We start from the raw sequence: 24,127 nt of genomic DNA, 5'->3' as shown, positions 1-24,127 counted from the left end.
TAAAAGCATGAATATAAATGTTGGTTGACGAAAATATCTTTTAAATATTAAACGACTTGTATACCCTTTTAAGTTGAAATTTTCACTAACTAATAATTTCATATTGTATGAAATTGATATATTAATTTTTCCCTAATATCTAGGACTTCGAATTCAACTGAAAACTAAATTCTTCCGAAAACCAACGTACTTCTCTAACTTTCTTTTCTTTTTTTAAGTTTGAGTTATTAGATTACAAGGATTCCTACTTACTTATTATTAGGCAACTCATTTCAGCCAAAATAAGTAATTTTTTGAATTTTAAAAAGTTAGCAAACTCAAGCAAAATAAAACTAAGATAAAAGTTTTAGCGTACGTAAAATAAAAATAAGAACACATGCAATTTGTATAGATGAAAAACAATCTCATTAGTCCAATTAAAAAAAAATTCAAGATATGTGTTGGGTAACTCAGCCGTAAGCACAGTAAATAATTATAAGTTCAATCACATTTATCATCACACTATACCTTTGATAAAAACAATCAAGTATTCCCTCCGTTCTAAAAAGATTGTCTTACTTTTTTATAATTTGTCCCAAGAAGATTGACACATTTTTATATTTAGAAATAATTTAACTTTATGCGATGATTAGCCACCCAAATATCTAAGGCTTGTTTTGGACCGCACATTTCAATAATCTTTCTTTATTTCTTAAACTCCGTACCAAGTCAAACTAAAACAATCTTTTTGGGACAGAAGAAGTAATATTTATGTCTAACAATCAACTTTTTATTTTATCTTTTATTAAATTATCAAATATATGAATTCTAACTAAATAATAGTAACACTTTTGTACTACTATAAAATACAATTTTAAATTGATGTAGTGTTTGTCAATCGAACCATCCTCAATAAGTACTCCAATACAAACTCGATAGATAATGAAGCAAGAAAATACTATGCAATTTTTTTGAATTATTACGTTTAGGATCCTCAACCTAAAATATAACAAAAAGAGAAATAAGATTCAATATTGATGGAATAGAAAATAGTGAGGCATTTAGTACTTGGACTCAAAATATTTGTATTATTTGAAGCAAGAGATATTCATGCAAAGCATGAACATAGAGACTAGTGTCACGTCCTTAGTCTTCAACTAAGCGCACGTGCGGCACTTGATAACTCGCTCACGTTCTTGCACAACTTGCTCACGATCTTGCTATGCCAAGTCAGCCTAGTTTACTACACTCAAGATCGCTAAGGGAATAGTAATTGAGAAAGACAAGAGAAATTTGCTAGAAGGAAGCTTTTTATTATAGAAGACTTAATTGATTTTGCTTGATGATTTACAAATGAATGACCTTCCTATTTATACTACTCACCTAGGGACTAGTATGTAAATAATAATTATTATACGTCCCTACATATTTACAAATAAGCCCCTATTCTAGAATTATCCACTAGGCTAGAATGTTCTAAGGACTTTCCATGCAATTTCATAAGGTTCTAAGGTCTTCCATGAGAAATCTCCATATTTCTCTAGAACCTTCTCACATAAGCTAGCCTCCTCTCCATGTAAGCATCCACATAAGCTTCCTACATGGCAAAAATAGTTCCACTTGGCGCCTTGGTGGCATGATGATGTGGCGGGTCATCACACTCTCCCCCACACGATGTTGCGACGACCGCGGCGCAATGCTGTTGTATAAACTCTTGAATCTTGTCTTTAAATTGCCACAAATCTTCGTACCGCCCCATGCGGCCTCCTCCGGTGATTTCCCCTTCCAATATATGAGGAACATGGCAGTGTCCTTTTGTCCTTGTTTCCGTCTGGCCTAGTAGTCAATGATAACTTCAATCTCCCTATCGTGTGAGGCGGTGATATTAATCGATGCATGACTTGACCCTTTCCCGGTTCATGCTCTAACTCAATCTTGTGATCCAGCTCACGCCTAAGAGGCAAGCTCTTATGCAAGCTCTTTGGAAATACCATCTTTATTTTCTTCGAGCAAATTATCTATCCAAGGCGGCGGTGTCTCTTGGGTACCATTATCTTCCTTCAAACTTGTAATGGTTGCCATAAATGTTGGCTCTCCTTTCTTAAGACTTTTAATTAGCTGCATTGCTGAAAGTTGTGTTTGTCCCTTTGCATGCGGTATAGTCACTGTAGGCACCATGCAAGCTCCTTCTCGCTCCAAGACCAAGAGACGTTTGAGGTAGGGGTCGATCATCGCGTGGCAATGCCTAAAGAACTCTTGTCCCAGAACAATGTCAAAGATATCCATAGTAGTGGCGGTAAAATTTGTCGTACCTTTCCAATCGCCCAATTTGACACCAACGCCATTAGCTACACCACGAGCATTTTCTGGCTTAGCATTCACGGTCTTAACGAGGGCGTTAATTGGAGTGAGCTTCAACTCTAGTCTCTTCGCTGCAGCCTCGGTCACAAAATTATGAGTCGCTCCAGTGTCCACCAATGCACGAGCGGGCTTGTTATTGATGGTGAGATCCACATACTGGTTTTTATTATCATTGGTTTGACTATCTTTCTTCGCTATAGTGCCACATAGTCTAATCGTCCCCAACTGCGCGATTCCCGTACTCTGTGTTTTCGTCTGCTCGTGACTTGCACATACCATAACGCTAATGCTCTTCAGGTCAGGGCAATTTTTGAAGCTGTGCGGCCCTCCGCATAAGTAGCATCCCTTCTTCTCGTTCTGCGCCTTCTTTTCGGCATAGCCCTGACGACCACATGACTTCTTGTCGTCGAACCTGTTCTCATTTTGAGTCTTAGAGTACTGTTGATGCGACTCCTTGCTCTCGCCACGGTCTCCCCCACCTTTAGCATCGCTACCCCTTGACTCATTGCCTTGGCCTTTGTCGTGCTTGAAGTCCATTAAAGACTCGGCCTCCACTATGGCCTGGTCTATGTCTGCGACTCGACGGCGTTGCAACTCCTGCTTCGCCCAATTTTGCAATCCGTCAATAAAGTGAAACAGCAAGTCATCACTAGTGAGGTTGGGAATCTGAAGCATAAGGGTGGTGAACTCCTTGACATAGTCACAGATGCTCCCCGTCTGCTTCAACTCTCTAAGTTTGCGCCTTGCCTCGTACAAGACATTATTTGGGTAGAACTGTCGCTTGAACTCATTCTTGAACTGATCCCACGTGTTGATTGTGCATAGACCTCTGTCAGTACCAGCGACCTTTCTTCTCCACCATAGCATGGCAGTCTCTGTTAGGTACAACACAGCGGTATTGATCTTGGCCTCATGGTCCCTTACTTTGCCATGCTTGAAATAGTTCTCCAAGTGCCAAAGAAAGTTCTCCACCTCTTGTGCATCACGAACCCCATTGAACACTGGTGGCTTAGGAGCCTCGATCTTAGCCTCCCTCATCACGACAACATTGTTGGCTGCCTCGGTCACACCAACGTTGACCTGCTCTTCGAGTGCCACTATCTTTGCCTTCATGGCATCGATAGTACTCAACGCCTCTATGAGTCTGCACTCTAAGGCAGTGATGGTTTGCTTTACCTCAATCTCAGTCTGCATACGCCCCTCCAAGTCATTTCGGATGCTTTCGATCTCTTCAAGAGTATGTCCCTCAAGAACGCTAAGAGTGCCCTCCACTTTGCCTAAACGTTGGTCAAATATGTCGATGGCGTCCATCCCCACATTAACCTTCATAACCCATTATTTACCGAGCGAGACGTCCTCGGACAGGACCTCCACGTCATCCTCGCTCGCCTCAGTGGTAGATGGTTCTTGGAATGTAAGCCCTTCATTTGGCACAACCTCTGACGGCACCTCCTGGCTCTTGTTGGCGACATTCCTCTTTTTGTTATGGCCTTTCTTGCCAGCGGCATCCTGGATGACATTGGCTTGGGTTTTAGCAGCGTTGATTTCTCCGTCGTTTGCCATTCCCTCAGTCGTAACCTTCGCTCTGATACCACGTTGTCACGTCCTTAGTCTTCAACTAAGCGCACGTGCGGCACTTGACAACTCGCTCACGTTCTTGCACAACTTGCTCACGATCTTGCTATGGCAAGTCAGCCTAGTTTACTACACTCAAGATCGCTAAGGGAATAGTAATTGAGAAAGACAAGAGAAATTTGCTAGAATGAAGCTTTTTATTATAGAAGACTTAATTGATTTTGCTTGATGATTTACAAATGAATGACCTTCCTATTTATACTACTCACCTAGGGACTAGTATGTAAATAATAATTATTATACGTCCCTACATATTTACAAATAAGCCCCTATTCTAGAATTATCCACTAGGCTAGAATGTTCTAAGGACTTTCCATGCAATTTCATAAGGTTCTAAGGTCTTCAATGAGAAATCTCCATATTTCTCTAGAACCTTCTCACATAAGCTAGCCTCCTCTCCATGTAAGCATCCACATAAGCTTCCTACATGGCAAAAATAGTTCCACTTGGCGCCTAGGTGGCATGATGATGTGGCGGGTCATCACACTAGTCTATATTATTTTAAAAGCATGAATATAAATGTTGGTTGACCAAAATATTTTTTAAATATTGAACGACTTTTTATCCTTTAAAAGTTGTAAAAATCAATTGTATATAGGATAAAATTGTAAAATTACAAGATTTTCCTAATAAGATCGTTTTCATGGACTTCTAATACTAATAAAATTCAAACTTTACCGATATTGTATCCTAATTACTCTTGAAGTTCCAAGAGATAAAAATTCACGTGGAGAAGATACTACACAATTTATCCTAAGAGATACTACAAATTAAATTTGTTAAAGAAAAACATTTATATTTTAAAGTACATTTATAGTCATTAATGTTATTAGGGAGTTGCGAGTTATAATTGTTGAAAGACACCGTGACAAATACTCAGATTCGGTAACATTTAAAAGTCAACACACAGATAATTATAAAGCAAGAGGGATAAATTATAAATTTGTAAGTTTATCTTGGTAAACGCATCCCATGTTGAATAAAATTATAACTACAATAGTTTCTAAGTAGTATTCATTATTTGAAAAAATTAATATGCTAGCTAATCACTAATTTGATTACTATTTAATTCATAATATATTATTTTCTTCAACTTATTTATCAGTTAAAAAAAATGAGTGCTTTATAATATAAGCTCTCATAATTAGAAAGCCAAAGAACTCATATTTTAAGGTTCTAACAATATCTAATTATATTAAATTTAGATATTAGGTGACCGCACCACATGCAAGTACAAATTTAAATTTTTTACATAAATATTATAATAATCGATAATGGATATTCGTGCAACGCACGCACATAAAGACTAGTCTATATTATTTTAAAAGCATGAATATAAATGTTGGTTGACTAAAATATCCTTCAAATATTGAACGACTTTTTTGCCTTTCAAAAAATAAATTACTTATTAAAATATAGTCCTATGTTGGATAAAATTGTAATGTTTAAAACTTTGCCTAAGGAATATGAATTTGCAAGGGATTCTAATCCCAATCAGATTCCAACTTCATGTCGTAACTATTTGTGAAGTTCAAAACGGCATTAGTAACCACACATCTTACTATCTACTTAAATGAACACATGGTCTCTCAATAACTCAGGCTTGCAACACACGAATATTCTTATTAATGTGCTTTGGTAAAGTGGGCTAAGGTTTCGTTAGGGGGCTTTAAGTATAGGTATTTCTCTTTCTTAATTTTGTATTATAATGATCATATTCACATATATATGGTGGGTTTTGTGTAAGTACATATAATTTCCGTTCTTTTATAACGAAACATCGTTTTTTGATATAGAAAAATTATGCGCGTATAATATTACTATGACATGAAATTTTAAATTATTTTATGGATAATAGAGGTGAATTGCCAAGGAAGTAAAATGAGATCAAATGATCAAGTATTTTTTTATTTTTTATTTTTTTTTAAATTTGTTTTGCATACATTGGGTCAAGGACAGCCGTTGATGGAGATGGTAATTAACCAAACTTTGCGATTTCGAGATTCTAAATATCCTTTGAACCTTGATTACGTGGTTAGTTTAAACTATAGTATTGATTTTGTTTCAACTATGGTTCTTCCTTGGGAACTTTTTCTTTGATCAGTAATATTTTTAATTGGTATGATTTCCAAGTTCTTCTTTATAAGATTTTTTTCATCACGTTATTAGAATATTTTTTGTTTCTTTTATCATATTTTTTTATTACGTTGTGTTTGTCTTGAACCGTAGTTTTATGCTATCATTTTGTAGCTCACCGATGGCAGAATAAGCCGAAGAAGTTTGTGCCTTTTTCTTGTTTCCTTCAAAAGGTAAATTATTTCTTCAAACTATAAAATATATGATCACTAGCTCAATTTCTAATGTTGGGTTATTTTAGTCATAACATATTTTTCCACATAGGTAAAAACATAAAGGATATATACCAAAAATATTTAATGGTAGTTATTAAGTGGATACAACCAAACATAATATTGTACCATATAAAATAAATAATATGTAATTTTAAATAACAATCACCTGACATTTGAGAGATTGACAGGGAATAACGCGCGAGGCACGGTCTTAGTGACAAGTTATTTTAAAAGCATGAATATAAATGTTGATTGACCAAAATATCCTTCAACTATTGAACAACTTTTATGCCCTTAATAGACTCTAATCCAATTTCTTTTCTACAATATAAATGTACAAAAATGTAAAATACTGATTGTATAGTCCAAATCAGAATGTGGTGTATTCATATCTATAAAAAAAAATCGTAAATATAACAATTCCAATCTTATTCTCAATCAAATTCTTGAAAACGGTAGTTTTTAGAATCAAACACCAAGGTTGGAGATTATAATTCTTTTAGGTTTTAATTAAAGTTTAATTGTAGTCAATTTTTCAATAAAAGTAATTACTAAGAGTTTTAAGATTTCATTACTTAGGTCTGCTTCGTGTTCCGTTTGTTTTGCTTTTAACCTTTTGATTTTTCTTTCAAACTTAATTTCTTGTTATTATGAAAGCGTGATTATAAATGCTGGTTGACCAAAATATATTTCAAATATTGAATAACGTTTATGCCCTTTCAGATTAGATTAATTCTTTTAAACTTTTTCATCTAAGAATAAAATTGTAATATTTATTTTTTATGTCATACTAATTTCAGTTAGTTTATACCAGTGGATGAAGAGTCCGCGTACACTTCTAATTCCACAGTAATCATGCCCATGAAGGCATCAACATTACCAAGCCTATGATAATATTCGATGGCCCGCTGATTTTCCAACTTTCCAACAAGAACACTGGAAGACTATATAAAAGAGTTCTCCAACGATCTCGTAAACTCGATGTCAATTTGTTTGAAACTAGCAACAGATTTTCCCACAGTTATAATAGGCATCACATTTTTCAAAGATTAGAGGCTGGCAATTGAAAATCATTTAAGTTGATATATGTCGTCCCCAATATCTTCAAGTCTTTTCTAACCCAAACAATAGTAAGCTGTAAATTAATTCCCTCAAGTTTTCTCTAGGCATGTTTGTACATTACTTTTTATATTTTGTATTCTCTCCACTTCAATTGGTTTGTCTTACTTTCGGTTTTTGTCCGTTTAAAAAAGAACGTCTCTTTCCCTTTTTTGGCTACTCTTTAATCTCACTTTTCACATGACATGTTTAAGACCACAGAATTAAAAGACATTTTGGTACATTCAACATATCTTTAATTTAAGACCACAAAATTCAAAAGTCTTTTTTACTTTCTTAAACTTCGTGTCAAATCTAAACCAGACAAACAAATTGAAACGGAGAGCGTATAATATTGGTTGAATATTAACACGAGATGAGCCTAAGATAAGCCAAATAGTCAATAAGGATTATTATAGTTAATTTCAATTTGTTTAATATTGGTTGAATATTTACACAAGATGAGCCTAAGATAAGCCAAATAGTCAATAAGGATTATTATAGTTAATTTCAATTTGTTTAATATTGGTTGAATATTAACACAAGATGAGCCTAAGATAAACCAAATAATCAATAAGGGTTAATGTAGTTGATTTCAATTTGCTTAAATTGAAGAACAATTATTATGTTTTCTCACCAATGTATATCCAAATTCATTTATTTTCATAAAGTTTCGGGATTCTTGTAAATTAATAGGAGCAAATTGTCATAAGTGCTATCTATGTATATGTAACGTAGGGGGTATTTTCTCTTAGGTTGCTATTGCTAAAAGTGTTACTCCAGTAGCTATTGCCAACTCAAGTAATTCTTTTTCTAAGAAATGTTAATAAAACAAGACTTATGTTTGAAGCGGGGTATTAATCATACTAGATAGTGAGTCTTTCATCATATCTTTATGTTGGGGTATTAATCATATTAGATAGTAAGTCTTTCATAATATCTTTGTAACGATCATAAAACAAATAATATGTAATTTCAAAAATTAAAACCAAACATTTGTCATGATTGATGGGGATAACGTGCGAGACATGTTCATAGAGACTAGTAATGAATAAATATGTCAATAGAATTGTTACAAATAAATCAAAATAAGGGAGATAAGCGTAATATTGTAAACCACAAGGGAGGTCAATGAAACGAAGCCAAACTTGGGGGAGGTATTTGAAATTATCTCAATTTTTAATTAAACATTAGGCCTTTATTTATGGGAAAATTACATCATAAGTCAAGCTTTTAGAGTTAGGGACATAAATAGCATAACTTTTAAAGTTCTCAAAAGTAACAGATTTTATACCTTTAAGGAAAATATTATACAAAAAAGAATCCCTCTAAATTAGGGATTCAATAATATTTACTCATTATTTATTACCATCTATCTCCGTACTTTAGGGGATAAACCTATCTCTATTATATCACTAGTGAATTTGACCTCGCTTCGCCTGGTATATTGCGAATTTGAAAATGATCCTTTGTAAGTTCAGTTGAAAAGAATGAGAGAATTTATTTTGCTTAGACCCGAAACCACTTTTCCCTATTAACAAACGATGCCAAAAAACTAAAATGAATCATCACAATAAGTTGAAATGCCTAATAAAATAATCTATTTTTTCTGCGTTTATTAATTAAAAAAAAAAGACTCTGATAGGCATCAATATGCCTATTAGAGTATAATTTGTTTTTTTTTTTTAAAAAAATAAATCTTTTTGTATGGGATTTGTCCGGTAAAAAAGGAGTGTACAAATTAATTACACTAAAGTCTAAACTTAACTAAAATCTTAATTTTGCTTCTAGCATTAAGTTAACTCAAAAATTTAAATATTCATACAAATAGAAAAGTTTACATAATGATAATTATTGCATATCAAGTGAAAAATAAGACAAACTGTTTTACCCCAAAATTATTGGTGCAATACTGTAAATAGAAGAAAATCAAAGGAGAAACAAAGAGAATAATGTAACTCTAAAATGCTAAGTGCAAAATAATCTTTGTTTAGTTTAAACATCAAGTCTTAGAAAGAAAGATATATGTGTATTGGTGCTAAACGTCAAACTTAAAATCTAATTAAACTATTAGATTGATCAAATCAGTTAGTGCACATATTGGGAGAATTTGGAGTTACGATGAATATTATCAAATCAAACGACCCTTCTTTCTATATATTAATCTCTTCATCTCACATTTAGAAGTCATCAAAAAAGTAAGACTTGTTGATCATTTTTCGGGGACTTGAGATTTCTTATTATCAGATTTTATTGCTCCCAATTTTCAACTTTTGCAAGTCCCCAAGAAAATATTAATAGGAATCATTAACACAACTATGGCTTAGTTTTTCCAATCTCTTCTTGATCTTATTTCCCTTTAGTAACATAGAAGCGGCCTTCATTCTTCCGTTTATTAGTGTTGTCGTCTTCTTAGAAATTAAAGAGAGAAACACTGATGTCAATAAAAATTTAAGACTTTGGTAACTATTGTAATAGTTAGGGAAGAGATTGGAGAAAGAACATCAAGAATTGAAAAAAAGAAAAGAAAAGAGAGACATATACATTCTAGTCATAGAGAGTGCCATGACTTAAACTGTGAAAAGATAAGAAAGTGAAGAAAATTAACAGTTATTCAATTCATATGATCGAGGAAAAATTCAAACAAAGCATGCACATATACAACTTAAAAATCATAAAGGAATAATGATATGAAATGTATACCTTACGAATGAGAAGATTGTGGAGGAAAAAAGTGTTCAACTGAAAGCACAACTGCAAGCAAAGAAACTCCCCTGCATAAGGCCTGAAAAATTGGAAAGAAAATTATTAGACAAAGAAAACATGAAAAAGAGGCACAAAAATGTAAAGCTGCAATTGAAAAATTAGGAGCAACATATATTATATATCATATAATTATGGTGATATGCATTTATATGCATTAATTCTCTATGCATTTATATGCATTAATTCTCACGTTTAATTAGGAAGCCAAAACAACTCTTTAATCTATTCAAACCAAATCTATATATAATATAAAGTTAGGCATAGACAAGGTGACGTGGCACCTCTCTATGGCCACCATTCATATTTATCTTTTTTCTCATTTTTTTAGATTTTTTAATTATTTTTTCATACATAATCTATTAGCTAAATGACATTAAAAAGCCTAAGCAGAATAAATGTTAAACGAGTCCACGTATGAGTAATCAATCAGATCTTTAAGAGAATCCATTAAATCACATATAACCGCTTTCCCTAGCCCACGTTCTTGTGTTGTTTCAATTTTTTCTTTCCACCGACCACCGTAATTGTCTACTAAATTTATTAAATAACTTTACCTCATCATTTGGTTTCTCTTCCCTACAAGTTTTACGTTTCTAAACAGTTTCTTCTTTTATTTGCAGTTAATAGTATAGCCTCCAGATTCGTTTCAAACAATTCATAATATGTCCATCCCAATATTTGCCATTTTAATTGCAGATGCAGCAGAGTTCATCCTTGAAGTGAAGGAGGAATTTGCTAATTAACAAAGTTGCCTGTAATTGTCATCCCACCAATACAAGCAAATACATCGAAAACTCTTCTGCGTTTTATCGAGTTTACACTTATGATCAGGTTCGTAATATAAGGTACGTAAAATCATTTCCTTCATTATTTTGCTTGACATATGTTGTTTACCTTAATTTGTTATTCAAGTGATTTAATTTGGTAGCTTTACGTAACTAATATATTGCTCGATAAAAGTGTCAACTATCTCCGAAGATGGTAATTATCAATGCTGCTTCTTTTGATCTTTTTATTTTTCACTTCTCAATCTTCTTTCTTTTCTATATAAATTTATTTGGAGCAATGCTGCCTTTTTAAGTTGATCTTTCTATTTTTTACTTTTCAGTTTTCTTTCTTTTCTAGGTAAATTTATTAAGCGCAATCTTAATGTTTTAGAGACATGATTGATATCTTTGTACAGCACTCAAAACAAATTTTTATTCCTCATGACATCATATACCACGTTCAAGCAGTGGCTGATTTGGAGAGTAATATGCGGGATGTATATATTGAAAAATTTATTAACTATGTACAAATATTTGAATGCAATATGATTTATTATTGTATATTAAATTGAGATTGCTGTACGTATCCATAAACTTCAAATCTTAAAATCAACTTGCCTCTACGTTCAAGGTCTTATAATGGAGAAAAGAGAGCCTATCTTTGTGATTGCTTTCAGTCCCTTGATGATGATCAATATTGTTGCCGAGAAGATCTTTGTTGGAGGTAAGTTTAGTTTCTTTTATTCCGCCTTTTACGAGTATTTACTTATTCACCTTATCTTATTAATTTTTTCCTTTTTTCTTTCCAGCATAGGATCAGAATTTTTGGAGCAGTGTTGTGGTCTATATTCAGTTCTATGGAAAAAAATTACAACTACGATAAGAAAATTTACGAGGCAATTTCAGAAGAAAAAAATATCAAAAACAATTATAGGTAAAGAACCAAAAGACTTTGTTTATATATTAGAACAATTAGAAATTCAATAATTAATTTGTGTGCTCTTCAATCGTTTCAAACTTTTACCATTAATTTTCTGTATAATTGTGTTTATTTAATTCATTTGATATTTTAACCTCTCTTGTCATTGCTTATTTGGTTTCATCTATTAATTTCATGCGTTAAGTATATGTTGTTTTACTTTTAAATATGACTTTTGCATCTAACTGGAGAAAAGAATTATTATATATGCATAATTGCATATAAACAAAAATAATTTCTTTTTATTTCGACTAAATTTACATATAGTGTAATTTAAATTCACGATCTTTTTTTTATGACCGCGCGAAGCGCGGCCAATTTTACTAGTATTGTAATACTTCAGGTTTTCAGGCACAAAATAAAAACTACAGAATTGAGGAATGACAATAACACATGAATAGACATTAGTATGTATTAATTATTCAATTAAATTGAAGATTAAAGTGGTTGTTGAGCCTTGAACGATAAATGAGCAAAAATCAATAAGAAGGTGAAAAAGCATAGGTATTAATATGTATTAATTGCTTAGTTTAATTAGAGAATAAAGATGATTATGGTTGTGGAAAGACTAAATTAAGAATTGAAATTAATAAGACTAATTATTCAGGAAAAAGCACATTTTCTTCCGTATTGTTGTCAACTTGTCATAGTCTGCCTTCTTTTTTTTCTAATGCTCATTCCATACAAATTAAATAGTCTAAAAAATGAGGAAAGGAAGTAAGCTTTTTTATAATTAAGGTGATTTAATGTGAGTTATGAAGTAATTTAGAGGAGAAATTATGAGGATGAAGAGGTGTGAGTTAAGGAGAGATTTTTTTAAAATAAAATAATTAAGAAAAGTGAAAAAAGTGGCAAAAAAATGGGAAAAAAGATAAATGAGATCCTTGACCAAAAAAAGGTGTCATATCATCTTTCTACTGCCTAGCTTTATATTATATATAGATATAGATTTATCTCTCTTCTTCAATAAATAAACATGTACTTTTCTCACTTCTCTCTCTTATACACTCTTCAACTGCTACTACATCTTCTTATTCATTTTCATTTTTCCGTATTGGCTGTGAGAATTTTCAAGGATTTGGGCAAGGCTAAGATTAGAATAAAAAATAGACTGACTTACATTAAATTTTTTATTAAAAAATGATCCAGCAAATACATTTCAAAACAACAAATTTGAAAGATAATTATTATATGAGATATAACTGCATGTATAAATATTATTTGAAGCACATAAAATTATGCGAGGTATAAAAATTTATCATACAAAGTATAATAAAATTATACGTGTATATATGACATGTATACAAGGTTTAGTAAAATGTATACAATGTATAACCAAATTATACGAGGTATACAAAATTTATCATATAAGGTATAATAAAATATATATATACGATATAGAAAGAGTTACAGGAGAATTTACACATTCATTATATATATTTTGTATAAGTTTATTTCTAATATAAATTTAATTTCAAAATATTACTTATATGATATTTATATAATCAAAATGAATTACAGCCATGTGTATTCTTAATATTTTGTATAATTTTTAACTACACCAGTGCATATGCTTAAAATATTACTTATCATACATTTATACAATATAAATAAGATCAAAATTTTATATATATATATATATATATATATATATATATATATATATATATATATATATATATATATATATATTAATGCTTGGTATACCTTTTATGCGCATTTAATAAGGATGAAGAAGTTATAGTATTTAAATTAGATATAGTCGTTTTGAAAAATATCAGCAAAAATGTAGGAACATAGGGTTTCCTTATACATAGGAAGTTGTTCTAGTAGAGAAAGTGGGAACGTATGGAGGTTTCCTTATACATAGGAAGTTGCTTTAATATAGAACTCTTAATTAAATTGCTACGAAATGTTTACTAAATTTATCTATTAACAATATGTAAATATTTTTATATTCTTGTGTACTTACGTTTTTTTTCCTTATACGATACAAAAACAGTTACAGGAGAATTCACGTATTCATGATATATATTTTGTATAAGTTTATTTCTGATATAAATTTAATTTCAAAATATTACTTATATGATATTTATATAATCAAAAGAATTACAGACACGTGTATTCTCAACATTTTGTATAATTTTTAACTACACCAGTGCATATGCTTAAAATATTACTTATCATACATTTATACAATATAAATAAGATCAAATTTTACTTTATATATATATATATATATATATATATATATATTAATGCTTTGTATACCTTTTATACACATTTAATAAGGATGAAAGAATTTATGGTATTGAAATTAGATGTAATCATTTTGAAAAATATTAGCAAATTAATAGGAACATAGGTTTCCTTATACATAGGAAGTTGCTCTAGCAAAGAAAGTGGGAATGTACGGAGGTTTCCTCATACATAGGAAGTTGCTTTAATACAGAACTTTTAATTAAACTGCTACGAAATGTTTACTAAATTTACATGTTAACAATATGTAATTTTTATATTCTTTTGTACTTACGTTTTTTTCCCTTTATTTATGGAAAAAGGACATATATGGCCGGTCGGCCATAAATAATCCACCCTCTAACCCAATTTTTCCCAGACCCAAATTATACCCACTAAACTAATCCCATCCATTAGCCAAAACTTAAATAAGACAATTTTCAAATAAAAACCCAAACACAAAAATGTTTGAGGCGATTTTTATATATAATATGTGTCATTTGTGTATAAAATATGTATCAGTACTTATCTGTAATATATAGAAACTGTATAAAATATGAATAACTAAGGTATGTATCATTTTTGTATATAATATGTATCATTTTTTGTATAGAAAGTGTATATATAATTCCAGCATGTGTATATAAACTGTATCAGTCTTGTATAGAAAGTGTACCATACGTATAAAAAATGTATAATAGAAACCGTATCATTATGGTATATAATATGTATCACTATTGTATATGTAAAAAAAAATATCATATCATTATTGCATAATATGTGTATAATAAATATATAATTAACGTATAATTTATGTAAAATAAATGTATGATTAATTCCAGCATGTGTATATAAAATGTATAATTCTTGTATATAAAGTGTATATATAATTCTAACATATGTATATATGATGTAGCAGCCTGGGCTGTTGGCTGGCTAGCCTTGGCATTATTTTGGGCCGACCGGCCATTTTTTACATATTTGGGCCGAGCGGAATCCTGGGGGTATTAGGCCCAAATATCGGCCAAATGTGGCATTATTTTGGGCCATTGGACACACAGTGTCCTTTCATTTTTTTGCGCGGATTGCCCTTCTTTTGGGGTGGTCTTTAAATTTTGCCCCTCGTATTTGTGGTCTTTAAATTATGCTCCTCATATTGCTGGTCTTTAATTTTTGCCCTTCGCGTTGCAACCCTGAGCGTTCACGCAGAAATTATGAGGTTCTGGGTTCGAACCCCCGCTTAAGCATAAATTAAAAAAAAAATGCAAGACAAGGTTTGAGTCGCGTGTATGCCGGATCCGACATACACTTGTTAAGGAATTACCAAAGTTATGCTGGACCCGACATACTCATGCCTTATGGGCAGACTTGGCATAAGTATGCCGTGTCCGACATAACTTTGGTAAATCCTTAACAAGTTTATGCCGGGTCCGGCATACTTATGGGCAAACTTTTAGTTAAGCCTTAACTAAAAGTCGCGTGTATGCCGGATCCGACATACACTTGTTAAGGAATTACCAAAGTTATGCTGGACCCGACATACTCATGCCTTATGGGCAGACTTGGCATAAGTATGCCGTGTCCGACATAACTTTGGTAAATCCTTAACAAGTTTATGCCGGGTCCGGCATACTTATGGGCAAACTTTTAGTTAAGCCTTAACTAAAAGTCTTTTCCTAGTTATGCCTTAAGGGGTAGACCTTTAGTTAAGGCACAACTAAAGGTATGCCCCATAAGGCATAACTTTTCCTTAAGACATAAACTTTTTCTTATAAGGCAAATTTTTAAGTTATGCCTTAAGGAAAAGTTCCGCCTTATGAGGCATACTTTTAGTTATGCCTTATGGGGTATTCTTTTAGTTGCACCTTAACTAAAAGTCTGGCCCATAAGGCATAACTAGGAAAAGACTTTTAGTTAAGGCTTAACTAGAAGTTTGCCTATAAGTATGCCGAACCCGGCATAAACTTGTGAAGGAATTACCAAAGTTATACCGGACCCGGCATACTTATGCCAAGTCTGCCCATAAGGCATAAGTATGCCGGGTCCGGCATAACTTTGGTAATTCCTTAACAAGTGTATGCCGGTGGGGGCGTAGCGAAATTTAAACTCTACCTTGTGATTTTTTTTTAAAAGTTTTGACTAAGTCGGGGTTCGAACCTGGAATCCATGGGTTTTAACCGAAGGGCAAAATTTAAAGATTTCAAATATGAGGGACAAAATTTAAAGACCACCCAAAAGAAAGGCAATTCTGCCCGTGTCCTTTCCCTCTATTTATTAATCCACATAATATTTTGACCCAACCCAAAAAAATTCTACCCGTCTATGACCCAACTCAACACAAAGTCCATTATAAATTAAAGTAGCTAAATGATAAAATCATTAACCTCCCCTTTCAATTAATTTCTGTACCAACAGGTAAAGGAAAAAAAGCGACAAACAAATTGGGATGAAGTGAGTATTCCACTTTATGATTCTTGTACTGCTCTTTGGAATGCGCGGAAGTGATCACATGAAAGGCTTTTTAATGATCTTGTCTGTATTTACAAGTTCTATTGATTATTTAGCAGCATGGCACAAGCATGGACAAGGATTTAGAAAAGTTTTTAAAATTGTTGGTATAAGAATCGGTTGAAAACGAGAGGTGAAAAAAATGGTTTTATCGCTTAGACACATTAATTTAAAACGGGTTTTTTGTTGAATTGAAACATGGATAGGTCGTGTCCTTTGAGTTAGGTCAAAATTTTATGTGAATTAAAGGTCATGTTTTTAATCAAATTTAACTAAATGTTATATAATTTATCCGTTAATGGAGGGAAAATTTCCAACTTGAAAATGACGTTAAGGGCAAATTTGAATCAAAAAGCAAAATGAGAGTATTTTCAAGATTTAAACGTTAAGGACATTTTTGATCATTTTACATAAAAAATAATAGTATGTTATAATGTTAATATCAGATACTTTCTCCAGATAAAAAAAAAAAAATGTTCATTTAATCTTTTTTTGAATCAGAAAAAGTGTCCACTTATTAAATAAAGAAACAATTAATCTTTATCTTTTCAGATTTATTCCTATTAAGTGGTATGTGACTTCCGTGTTATGTGATTAAATTTTAAAATATTTAATTAGGGAAATTTATATATATATATATATATATTTTTGAAGTGAGTAGTTTTTTAAGGTGTTTAGAGGGAGAATGTAATAATCTCGTCCTTCGAATCCTTGCATAATAATTCAGAATATTCGACGATGAAAAAAAATGAGGAAACACCCTGCATTCCTCCAGTGCATTTTTCAAAATTGAAAACACTGTTGCGCTGAAAAACCTAGGGTTTAGGTTCTTGCAATTGGGGATTTTGAAGTAAGAGCTTAATCAAATGGCAGATTTATCAGAGGGGGAGGAAGAAGGGAAACTAACAGGAGGAAGCCAACAGTTAGTTGTAGATGATGACCTCCGCGAGATGGGTAAAAAGGCTGCTTGGAGTGTCAGCTCCTATAAACCTGGCAATGCTGTTCTTTCCCTTCGCGATGACAATCTTGATACCTATTGGCAGTAATAATTCTCTTTTATCCCTAACTATAACTTTCTGCTGTCCGCACTTAAATTTCACTATATACTAGTATCGTCATACTTCTTTTTGCTGATTAGGGGATCTTAGAGCCTCTTTGGATTGGCTTATTTTAGGTAGTATTTGGGTAAGATAAAAAGCGTTTTTAAGCCAAAAGCCGTAAGTTAAGATTCCTAACTTATGCCAAAAGTTATAAGCCCATCCAAACAGGCATAGTAGCTCAGTTGAACTTTCACTTTATTTGTGAGGGTTCGATTTCCCACCTTGTAATCCCCTACACCATTTCCGCCTTCCCCTACTCCCTATGTAATACTAATAAAATTTAAGACAAGAGGGGGTTGCTCAGGTGGTAAGCACCCTCCACTTCAAACCCCCGCAACGGCGTTCTTTCCCTTCGCGGTGATAACCTTGATGCCTATTGGCAGTAACATCTTCTCTATCCTTAACTATAACATTCACTTTCACTGGTGTCTACACTTAATTTCACTATATTGTTGTTGTCTTTATTTTTGCTGATTTTGGGTTTTTATTTTGTTGTATATTTCAGATCAGATGGTGCACAGCCTCATCTTGTTAATGTTCAATTTCAGAAGAAAGTTAAGCTTCAAGTAGGTTCTATCTTATGTACAAGTTTTGCTATTATGAAGTCCTGTTAGAAAAATACTTACTCGCACCAAGTGCATGCATCACTAGTATTAATACAATAAAAGATGTTATCTTTATGGTCAATAGTATACATTTTTTTTCAAAGGTTACTTTTTGGGATGGTTTAACACTTTCTTCTAGGAGTTATGGATTAACATTCAATTTGTTCTCTAATTTTTCTTTTCTTGTACATCAACTCTTGCTATGATTTGAAGTTTTTTACTGTTGTATGAAATTCTTTTAGATTTTAATTTAGCTTAACTATGTTTATTAGGATAAAGTTTTGGGTGTAAAAGGATCGCATATGTCATGAATTTATTGGTTTGGTGCATTCACCGTTTGTGAATAAGTTTTTGCAGTAATCTTTGGGGCTAATCACTTGAGACTAGTTTTAATTTTTTTCTTGTTTTAATTATTCTCAGTTAGTACTCCTGTATGTTGATTTCAAGCTTGACGAAAGCTATACACCTGGTAAGCTCTCTATCAGAGCAGGCGATGGCTTTCACAACTTGAAGGTAATATTATAATGAACTCTGAGATTAATTGTCAAAGTCCTGAATAGTTATACCACTGCATTTTCTGAACTTGAGATGTTATGTTTTTGTTCTTTAAAAGGAGATAAAATCAGTGGAGCTTGTCAAGCCAGCTGGATGGGTGCATATATCTTTATCTGGTAATGATCCACGGTAAGTAATTAAGACTTTGATGTCATGTTTTTGGCAAGTTATTTAACTTCTTTTTCCTTTATTCTTCTTTTGCCAGATTATGTTGCATGTTATTCAGTAGTTCTACACATAGTTCAGTCCTTCTAAAGATTGTATGATAGTATGATACCAAATTCGCGTGTGTTTAGACTATAGCCACTATGTGGTATTCCAATTATTATAATTATAATCAGATGATCACGTGGACATAAATACAGACAAGTGTTTTTTTTAAAGATCTAAAACTGTTGAAAGAAACAAATATAAGAAATGACATGAAATTTCTCTCATTTCTCGTACCAACTTATATTTATTGAGGACATTATCTTTCTTGTTAATCATAGATATAACATACCGTGTTTGCTTATGTTAATCACATACTTAACCTGATACATTCCCAGTAAAAAGAATGTTTTTAGATGGTTATAATCACAAAATGTTGATGAGGATTAAGTACAAGAAAAACTAATATGAAAGAGTTAAGTTTCTTTCTTCAGCTTAAGTGAGTGGCTAAGTCTGAGCAAAACTGAAAATGAAAGATAATGTTGCTTTCTTGAACATACATGAAAGTCTAAGTAGGTCGTTTGGACAATATTTGGTTGACGTTGAAGAAAGTGAAGTGTATTTGAAGTTGAAGTTGATGTTGAAGAAAGAGAAGAGTATTTGAAGTTGAAGTTGAAACAAATTATTTGAAAGTGTAAGTTGTGTGGTCATGAACTTCACTTGAAAAACCTTTATTTCACTTGAAGTACTGTTCAAACCATTATGTCAACTTCAATTTCTCTATTTCAATTAGAAGTTGAATTACTCAGCAAATTGATGTCCAAATATTGATCCGCAAATATCTTTTCAATATATGCAAATTATTGGCATGTCCAAATGGCATCAAATCTGAACGAAACCAATATGAAGGGTTTTAGTTGATTTTGTCGAGATACATGGAGGATCCAACCAAAACTAAAATGATTTATTTGTTTTTTGTTTAAAATACATGAGGGACGAAACATGTTATTTCCTCTTCCCTTTCTTTTATGGATTTGGGGTCTCTGTTCTGCACTGACACGAAGAGTCAACCAAGATCTGGACAACTTGCAAATGCAAATTGTCATAATCACTTTTAACATATTTTCTGTTTGTTTTTCAAATGACTTCCAATTGCCTTGTGGAAATATGTTCTGCAAGTGTTGAACACCATCGTCATGTCTCGAGCTCTGGTGATTTTATTCTATGAAGAGTGGATGAGTTTCTGATCCGGTTTCTTTGATAGAAAAGATACAAGCCAACTAAGTTATCATTCTAAAGGAGGGAACAGAGGAGCATGTTAGTTTGTGTTGGCGAATTTCCTGCGCATGCTGGGACGAACTTTGTCTGTGCCACATCTTGGGTTTAAATTGTTCAGGGTTCCCATATAAAAAAACAATATCTCAATTTTCTCATTTATTAACCTGAAAAATTGTTGGATGGACATTAAATAGTATCAGTTGACTTATCATCCCATTACCAATAAAATATTATGTATACCTTATGTCCTTATCAACAAAAAGCATCAGTTGACCTATCATGTGCCTGTGAAAGCAGTTTCTTTCAGCATAAGTTCATTGACTAATAATATCCTAATTTATGTGACAGTGAAACTTTTGTCAACACTTTCATGCTGCAAATTGCTGTGCTCTCAAATCATCTTAATGGAAGGGACACTCATATCCGCCAGATTAAAGTCTATGGGCCAAGACCGTGCGTTATTACTCTCTGTGTTTTTCCTCTTTTCTTAATGTAAAACATAAGTTCCAGTAATTGTGCAAAGAATCTGATTTAGATGGCTTATGCAGGAACCCTATCCCTCTTCAGCCATTTCAGTTCACTTCTACAGAGTTTATTACTTATTCTGCTGTGAGATGAAGCTCAAGGGACTATCTCAACGAGGAAAAATGCCAACAATATATATTGATATCAAAATGGAAACTGGGGGTACAAAAAGGATCCTTTTTCTCTTGAAAGAGACCAATCCTCACCAAATCCGAGATCCTGTCCCTTGGATGACTTGAGTAATGGGAGAATGGCAATTGGACCCTGCAATGGTAGAACCTCATGAATCAGGCTTACTACTTCCTTTTCTTCTCTATGATATTGATTAGTCGTAGGCCTATCGGATATCTATATTTGGTTTGTGTTATTGTAGAAACTTCCTGTTCACAATCCATGTTTGGCTGCATATAAACCCTCTAACTAACAACCATGCAGTGTCTTGTTTAATTTGTATTTCTCCCAGTTCTCTGCAGTCTGTCTGCTATTAACTGGAAGAGAATGATTGTGGATCTGCTTGTTCTTTAAGAGGTTTTTGTTCGCAAGCATATTGGCTAAATATTTGTAAACCTTGGTCTGATCTACTTTCGACATGTTTCATTCTTGATTGTATCCTTCCCGACTCTCGGTATTTGTCAACCAATTAAAAAACAGCAAGAATGGGGAGATCTATAACATGGCGCACTAAGATGATTTCTAGTCATAATTTGCTCTTCATGAAAGTTGAAGAATGGTCTTGCTACATAGCTATTGGAACCTATGTTGCTTGGACTCTTTAAAAATGTCAACGAGCGCGTGTCTGATTCTCCAGAAATAGTGTATTTTTGGAGAATTTGACACTGGTGCGGCATCAAAAGTGAATAGTCTTTCCAACTGAGAATGGAATTACGACTTCCTTTGGAAGTTATCGATTATTAGCTTTTTGAGAAATTATTGGATGTTCTTATGTTGGTTATGTAGATATATTGCTAGACATGACCTTGGTAACTATACAAGTTATACTTCTTTAAGACAGTAGGCTTGATAGGAGTCCAAGGTCTGAAATCAGCCTGTATCGTGTATCTGCGTGCTGGCATCTCATTTTCATCATTTCATCTGTAGTAGAAATACAGAGTAAATTCCCCAAAAAGTTACTCATTGAGAATTTTCCTCTAATGTCACTTTTGTTTTTCTTTAGGACTATAATATCACTCAATTTTTACTATTTTCCTCAGGATATATTACACACACAAAATCCTCCTTTTCTCCTAGTTGGCATGTCACGTCACATAAAATTTTATTTTTTAATGATAAATTTGTTTAACTCATTCAATCCATTTAACTCAATCCAAACCCATTTTAACCAACCAACCCATATCTTATACCCATTTAACCCATTAAACAAGCGTAACTTATAGAAAACAAAATCAAACGCCTAAAATTAGACGCGCTCCTACCATTGAACCAAAGCCTAGGGACGGACTGAACTTATTATTAATAGATAACTTTGTATCAATTTGAAGCTTAAAGCTGACTGAAATTGCTTAATTTAGTGTGATTTTAAATTGTGGGCCTTTGTTAGTATATAAACATTAGTGGATCTAAATTTTTTATTCATAACGGTACTATGTTAGTGTCTGAGTCAGTTTTCACGCGTCACGGCTAATGTCTACTACCTTCCACTAACATAAATATAAGGCAGTAATTCTTCACACAAAATTTGGGCAAAATGGAGCATTCACCTACCGTCGTTTCGGTTGGAATTTGAACCATAATTTTCAAGATTGACATTCCAATTCTTTGATAGTTTAGTCATCCCTAGGGAGTTGGGGCTGTGTTATTTAATGACCCTCTTTCTAATGTTGGTTCTTTAGATCATATAATCAATCTACCCTTGGTTATAAGCTAATCCTATTTTACTGTTATTGCTGTTACTCAGATCTTCTAAAAGACTCAGGGGCCATGCCACTGGCAGGTCCAAGTAGCATTAGAAATTAAAGAGAAACTGTTTGGAAGAAAAGCGGCAATATAGGAAAGAAAACAGAAAGAGAGGAAAGGAGCGGTATGAAACATTTGTGTCTTTAACAGGCAGTGTGTGTATTGCCTTTCCTTGGTCCAAGTACACTCGTTTCAAGTAATAGACAGTAGTAGTCAATATAAGCACAAGCTTGTATGAATTTAGCAGAATTGATTTTTGTTTTCTATAAGTTACACTTGGTTGATGGGTTAAATGGGTCTAAGATATGGGTGGGTTGGTTAAAACGGGTTTGGATTGAGTTAAATGGATAAATTTATCATTAAAAAATCAGAATTTTATGTGACATGGCATGCCAACTAGTAGAGAAGGAAAGCTTTGTGTGTTTAGTATATTCTGAGGAAAATAATAAAAGTTGGGTGATATTTTAGTCTTAAAAGAAACAAAAGTAATATTAGAGGGAAATTCTCAACACCTGGGCGAAACACGGCACTCGGTGCCTTACTGCATGTGACCGAGCGAATCACATGGTTTGTTGAATCATCATGAGGCATAACATGAGCGGAATATAACGTGAATGCATGATGATCCTTTATAAAACGTAGTAAGTCATAATACTTAATAAAAATACTTGTTTAAACATGAGTGCGGCAATAACATGAATGAGCCAAAATGGCTATACTACTCCGAATGTCTGACATAACATAACTGACTTGTCTAGTCTATGAAACCTCTATCATGAGTCTGACTGGAAAACATACTTACTGGGACAAGGCCCCCAGCATACCTTAGATGCATAACTAATCACAAAACAAAAGTTGACTAAACCCCGAATGAGATGGGGCTCACCAATAAGCTGATACGAATGCTGTCCTACTGAGAATATGTGTCGTCCTGTATATCAGTACCTGCATCGTGAAATGCAGGCCCCCGGTCAATAAAAGGGGACGTCAGTACATTGAATGTACTAGTATGTAAAGCAACAGAAAGAAATAACATGGGACATGGAATAACATGATAAGAACTGAAACCTGGTCATGAACATGAATACATACATATATATAAAACATGGTAAAAATATCATAAGTAGGGAGAGCAATAACTTATAGCCGATCCATGGTCTGGTGCTTGCGTCCCGCCAGCAGAACACTCAGTCCTTGCCAGGTAACATGACATTTAATAAAATATGAAAGGATCCAGTCATTATGAGAGATCGTCCGGGACATGGGTGGAGCGATCCTCATCCTACGGTAGCTACGTAGTTTCAGGCTATCGGAAGCC

At 33.0% G+C, this 24,127-nt stretch overlaps 1 protein-coding gene and 1 long non-coding RNA gene across 2 annotated transcripts; both read left to right on the top strand.

Moving 5' to 3' along the window:
* The first annotated feature begins 5,583 nt into the window (after positions 1-5,583).
* Positions 5,584-11,960, top strand: LOC132624803 (uncharacterized). The gene is made up of 4 exons (XR_009576543.1): positions 5,584-6,284; positions 10,887-11,035; positions 11,589-11,681; positions 11,767-11,960. It is a non-coding gene; the product is annotated as an uncharacterized LOC132624803 (long non-coding RNA).
* A 5,395-nt stretch (positions 11,961-17,355) lies between these two features.
* Positions 17,356-21,504, top strand: LOC132623003 (anaphase-promoting complex subunit 10). Its single transcript, XM_060337705.1, has 6 exons — positions 17,356-17,724; positions 18,288-18,348; positions 18,808-18,900; positions 19,001-19,071; positions 20,719-20,823; positions 20,919-21,504. Exons 1-6 carry the CDS (start codon positions 17,549-17,551, stop codon positions 20,986-20,988), a joined length of 576 nt encoding a protein of 191 aa, XP_060193688.1. The 5' UTR covers positions 17,356-17,548; the 3' UTR covers positions 20,989-21,504.
* Positions 21,505-24,127: the final 2,623 nt, after the last annotated feature.

Source organism: Lycium barbarum, chromosome 12 (genome assembly GCF_019175385.1).
Source record: "Lycium barbarum isolate Lr01 chromosome 12, ASM1917538v2, whole genome shotgun sequence".
NCBI classification, from domain to species: Eukaryota; Viridiplantae; Streptophyta; class Magnoliopsida; order Solanales; family Solanaceae; genus Lycium; species Lycium barbarum.
Note: the sequence above shows the minus strand (reverse complement) of the source record. Positions and strands in the feature narration are given on the sequence as shown.

What these genes read in the sequence shown, in the direction of transcription:
- LOC132623003 (XM_060337705.1), top strand. Translation starts at nt 17,549, where the DNA reads ATGGCAGATTTATCAGAGGGGGAGGAAGAAGGGAAACTAACAGGAGGA. An exon ending in AATCTTGATACCTATTGGCA is followed by an intron (nt 17,725 to 18,287) that starts GTAATAATTCTC and finishes TGTATATTTCAG; the next exon opens with ATCAGATGGTGCACAGCCTC. An exon ending in AGAAGAAAGTTAAGCTTCAA is followed by an intron (nt 18,349 to 18,807) that starts GTAGGTTCTATC and finishes AATTATTCTCAG; the next exon opens with TTAGTACTCCTGTATGTTGA.